General features: G+C 41.5%; 1 protein-coding gene across 1 annotated transcript in view; it reads left to right on the forward strand.

The window, feature by feature from the left end:
- The window catches only part of GMPR2 (guanosine monophosphate reductase 2), a 29,088-nt gene extending 25,172 nt beyond the window's left edge, over positions 1-3,916 (forward strand). Inside the window, exons 9-10 of the mRNA XM_073632793.1 lie at positions 682-841; positions 2,836-3,916. Coding sequence (XP_073488894.1) covers positions 682-841; positions 2,836-3,022 — 347 coding nt within the window. The 3' untranslated portion in view covers positions 3,023-3,916. The remainder of the gene's footprint in view (positions 1-681; positions 842-2,835) is intronic.
- The last annotated feature ends 2,084 nt before the right edge of the window (positions 3,917-6,000 follow it).

Here is a 6,000-nt window from a genome sequence, read left to right on the forward strand (position 1 = left end):
ACTGAGCTCTAAGCAGCTGCCCCTGCAAGAATTTCACAAGCCTGGTAATGATGTCACAGAGCGTAATAAAAGCAGCTTCTTGCTACAGGAGGAAAGAGTTTTTACAGGAAGGAAAAATGATGATAGAACATGCTCTGGTATGAAAGTGGGGGATTTGGGATTCAGTATGGGTATTATTATTCAGAGCAGGGTATCTTAGCGAACACAATACAGGGATATAGGAATTATTATTGACATAAACACATGCACACAACCACACAGGTTAAACTGCTGTCTTGATTCAACCTTACCAACTATGTAACTATATAGCGACAGCAGTTCATGCAGCGCTTTACAAAATGGAGGGAGACAATACAGTTAAAATACAATTCAATACAAGTGGAATCAGAGGGCCCTGCTTGTTAGAACTTACAATCTAAAAGAATGTATTGCCTGTCCATGATTTTTGTTTCAGTAAAATGCTGTTGTGCCTTAGATTATCTGATAATTGAAATCTGTACCAAACGTTTGGCAATGTTTTCAAATCTACAAAAAGGCAAAAAGTGATGCTTTAAAAGGTACAGAACAGTTACACTTTACTTTCACATTAGATAAAAGATATTTGGATATCCTTTGAAAATGAACATAATTTACTATAGCTGGTGAAATGAATGTGTTGTTTTATTGTGTTTTTTCTTCCAGGAGCGGGGGCTGATTTTGTCATGTTAGGGGGCATGCTGTCTGGACATACAGAGTCTGGAGGAGAAATCATTGAGAAAGATGGAAAGAAATATAAGCTTTTCTATGGCATGAGCTCAGAAACTGCAATGAAGAGACATGCAGGTGGAGTGGCAGAGTACAGGTGACTATCAACTTCTTTTCTGTTAGCTCATGATTAATAAAGCCTTTGATTAAAGCGACTCTGTCACCAAAAGGATTCATGAAGAAAAAAGCACCCTGTGAAAAAGATCATTAAAATGTATCTGTCTGATATGCAATCTGTTAAAGAACTACTGCCACCAGAGAATCTTCAGCATCTAAAAGGTCAAGGAGTGCCAGATGCCTGGTCTTCCACTGCACTCCATGGTTCCATTCACTGCTCCCTACATCACTAGGACACAGTAGTGACAAAGGGCCAATGGATGGAACCACAGCGTGCTGCGAGGGACTGGTACTGTGTAAGATGCTGAGCACAGTAACTCTTCATCAGACCAAAGATAGGTTTCACTGCCAGCTGAAGAGGTAAATGTTAAAGTGCATGTAAACCCTAACAATTAACTTATCTTATTTGCTCCCTTTTGTCCAAATTGGGCCCAATTAGCCATTTTCCCTCCCCGGTGTCATGTGACTCGTTAGTGTTACAAGGTCTCCGGTGTGAATGGGGAGCAGATGTGTTAAATTTGCTGTTATCGCTCTCACTCTCTCATACTGGTCACTGGAAGTTCAACATGGCACCTTAAGGCAAAGAACTCTCTAAAGATCTGAAAAAAAGAATTGTTGCTCTGCATAAAGATGGCCTAGGCTATAAGAAGATTGCCAAGACCCTGAAACTGAGCTGCAGCACGGTGGCCAAGACCATACAGCGGCTTTACAGGACAGGTTCCACTCAGAACAGGCCTCGCCATGGTCGACCAAAGAAGTTGAGTGCACATGCTCAGCGTCATATCCAGAGGTTGTCTTTGGGAAATAGATGTATGATTGCTGCCAGCATTGCTGCAGAGGTTGAAGGGGTGGGGTGGGGGGGGGGGGTCAGCCTGTCAGTGCTGAGACCATACGCCACACACTGCATCAAATTGATCTGCATGGCTGTCGTCCCAGAAGGAAGCCTCTTCTAAAGATGATGCACAAGAAAGCCTGCAAACAGTTTGCTGAAGACAAGCAGACTAAGGTCATGGATTACTGGAACCATGTCCTGTGGTCTGATGAGACCAAGATAAACTTATTCGGTTCAGATGGTGTCAAGCGTGTGTGGTGGCAACCAGGTGAGGAGTACAAAGACAAGTGTGTCTTGGCTACAGTCAAGCATGGTGGTGGGAGTGTCATGGTCTGGGGCTGTATGAGTGCTGCCAGCACTGGGGAGCTACAGTTCATTGAGGGAACCATGCATGCCAACATGTACTGTGACATTTTCACTGAGGGGTGTACTTACTTTTGTTGCCAGCAGTTTAGACATTAATGGCTGTGTGTTGAGTTATTTTGAGGGGACAGCAAATTTACACTGTTATACAAGCTGTACACTCACTACTTTACATTGTAGCAAAGTGACATTTCTTCAGGTGTTGTCACATTAAAAGAAATAATAATATATTTACAAAAATGCAAGGGGTGTACTCACCTTTGTGAGATACTGTAGCATTGAAAGTGTTGTGTTCTATCTGTTCAATAACTTCAAGGAAATACATGTTGATCCTGCCAGAAATCCAGAGAGCAACTTCCTGTTCTCTCTGCCTATTCTGACTATTATCAGTTAGTATTATTTCCAGTTTGCTCTGTGGATTACACCTCTCTCCTTTTATTATGAAGAAGAAGGGGAGGGGGGTTCTGTAGTCCTAACACACTTCCTATCTTATGGTGACAACATTGTTCTTTCATAATATACAGTTTCATAGGTGTGCACCTGTCACCCTAGAACAGGAATTGTATTTTTTGCACAATTACCGTGGGAGAAACCTTATGCAGCCACCACATCTAAGGACTGGTTAAGCTGCAACATAATACATTTTTCTTGGGTCTGGATACACTTTAATGTTCTGTGTTAGCAGGGTGCTTTTTCCAAGAAAATGTTTGGCGACAGTCACTTTAAAGCTGATGAACAAAACATTATGAACCTAAGTTGTTACTTTTTTTATCATTCAGAGCTTCTGAGGGGAAAACTGTTGAAGTTCCTTATCGGGGTGATGTAGAAGAAACAATTAAAGATATACTTGGAGGAATTCGTTCTACCTGCACATACGTAGGGGCAGGCAAGCTGAAGGAGCTAAGCCGCAGAACAACCTTTATTAGAGTGACCCAACAACTTAATCCCATATTCAGCAACCCTTGATGATAATCAGCACCATCTTAAAATTTTTGGTTAAAAAAGCTTTAGTTACATTTTTTAGCTATAATGAAGTATGCCCCACGATGAGTAGGCTGCTGGATTCTGTAGAAATCTTCACCACAGGGTTGCCCTGTTCTCTTCCTGCTCCTGAACATTGTGCACTATGAGGTTAGCAGCTTTGGGTCTGCAAAGATGCACTAAAGATCTGACAGGGACATGCCCCTTACTGCTTTTCATTCATTGGGGAAAGTTCTTTCACAGAATACACTGCCTGTAACACTATCAGTGAATGTGGTAGAAAATCCCTTGACTGTTTGAAATTCCAAAGAGTGTGTTAAAGGCAGTATAATCAGTGGAAGAACTTTTTCCAATGGAGGGGAGGGCAGGAGGGGGTGTGTTCCCATAAGAATAATCTTTAGTGCAGATGAGCCTGGAGATCCGAAGCTGTTAACCCCTACAGCTCCAGAAGTTCAGCAGCAGGAAGAGGACAGTGCATCCCTGCAGTGAAGCTTTTAACAGAATCCTGCAGCCCTGCACATTGTGGAACATACTTCATTACAGGTAAATAATGTAACTAAAACTGTAAAGAAAACATGTTTTTTTGGTTAAACTTCAGCTTTATTTGATGTCTTTTATGCCAATTTAAAAAGTCCATATAATAGGGCTAACGTTTCTGCTGTTACATTCACATTTCATGAATGACACTTTTTACTTTTACCATTCCATTGATTGTCTCTTCATAGATGCCTTCTAATGTGCAATTACCTGTACTTTTTATGTGTTATAATTGCTTGTAACATACCTTTGCATGGACCATTCAATTTTTGAAAATATGTATGAGTTAATGTAGACTATGCATAGTTTAACACATTTAAAATAAACATTTTAACTTGAAAATGCAATTTATTCAACAAGCAAACAATATATTACATTGTATATAACTTTTCTTTATTCTCACAACAGGTTCTGCACAGCATTCCCATTTTAATTACAGATTAGAGATTATAATACAAATCGGAGTCTGTCTTTAGGATTATTGATATTACATTTTTAGGGTAGTAAAGCGTATGTCAGAAAAGCAAACTTTAAAAAGTAAACATGTACTGAGATAAATACAGTATGTTTCTGCTCACCTTCTACGCTAGGTGACTAGAATTTAAAAACATTCAGAGTCACTAACCTGGAATAAGAAAGTAGTAAATGAAGTCAGAACCAATGATCTGTATACTTGTTTAAGTCAGTGACTCAACTTACACTGCACGTGGTTAGCATGGCATAAAATATGCACACGTTACATGCTCAATAGCCATGCATACCTTTCCTCCCCTCAAATATAGCCCTAGAGAAATGTCCACACTTATTCAATAAACTGTTCCTTATTCCTAAAAGTGAAATCATACATTGTCTCTATGATTAAGAAATTCTGTTGAAAGGACAGGACAAATTCATTGGACACACTTTTAGACTTTTTAAACCCAAGTAAAAAAGCTATCTCCACCTTATACAATTTTCTTCATCAGCCGTTGGACTATACCTCCATTACAGCTTGTCTTACCAAATGGACCAAGAATTTGCCCCAACTTTAAGTTGACACACTTTTAAAATCATTCTGTTTATCTTGGGGAACAGTCAAAGCTACAATGTACCACAAGATCGCTCATACCTTATGGGCCTAAACACTTCTCTTATTGCTGCCTGAAATGTGGACAATTAGATGGAGATGTGTTTCATGCCTCCTGGGCATGTCCCAAGATTAAACGACCGGGAGAAGACAGTATTGCTAGCAGCTATAGCAGCAGCTAGCGAACACTAGGAAGAGAATCCAGCAGCCTGATTGTACCCAAGTTGATCAATCGATAAACTTGGTACAGTCAGCCTGCCTATTATCAGTTTGTATCTAGGCCGGTTCCTGCTGAACCGGCTGGGATTTGAACTGTGTATGGCCAGCCTTAGTAAACTGTTTACCTCTAACCCCTGAATGGGCACTCTTTGGCCTAATTAACATCCCAGGTGATAAAATCTCAAGAGGATGTAAACAACTTCTACTTGTCATATCCCTTGTACCACAATTTTTTACATAAGTAGATCTACCCAGAACCCCTCACCATCTATTTGTTCATAGACAAACTCATTTATGTTTTCCGTGTGGAATGGGTGGAAGCCTCCCTACATAAGGAGTGACGGGTCCAAAAATTCTTTGATATCTGGGAATCTTTCATTCAAACCTTGCCTACAGATACCCGAAAATCGATAGTACAATGTTTTCAATATACCCAATGGTTTAAAACCTGTCAGAAACCATGAACCAGACCGAGACAGAAGTACAGTAAAATCACACTTGTTTATTAATAAAAATAAAAAGGTAAATAGAGTAAGTGTAGTCAAAGGATAGCCCGAGTCCAGTAACCGGATCAGGTAGTCAGCCAAGCCAGAGTTCAGTAACCAGATCGGGTAATCAGCCAAGCCAGAGTTCAGTAACCAGATTGGGTAATCAGCCAGGCCAGAAGTCAGGGATCCAAGTAATGGCGGCGATCTGCGATTTTTATTGTGACTGCTATATTGCGGCGGACATATCGGACGCTTTTGACACATTTTTGGGACCATTCACATTTATACAGCGATCAGTGCTATAAAAATGATTACTGTATAAATGCGACTGGCAGGGAAGGGGTTAACACTAGGGGGCAGGGAAGGGGTTAATTATGTTTCTAGGGACTGTTTCTAACTGTAGGGGGCGGGGACTCACAAGGGGAGGAGACCGATCGGTGTTCCTCTGTGCTGGGAACACACATCGGTCTCCTCTCACCTGACAGGACGTGGATCTGTGTGTTTACACACACAGATCCACAGTCCTGCTATGTTACCGGGCAATCGCGGGTGCCCGGTGGACATCGCGGCCGCCGGGCACACGCATCGGGTGCCCAGTGACACGGCGGGCGCACGTGCCCCCTGGTGGTCCGGGAACGCGCGACCGTCATATG

Source organism: Aquarana catesbeiana, linkage group LG01, assembly GCF_042186555.1.
Source record: "Aquarana catesbeiana isolate 2022-GZ linkage group LG01, ASM4218655v1, whole genome shotgun sequence".
Lineage (NCBI taxonomy): Eukaryota > Metazoa > Chordata > Amphibia > Anura > Ranidae > Aquarana > Aquarana catesbeiana.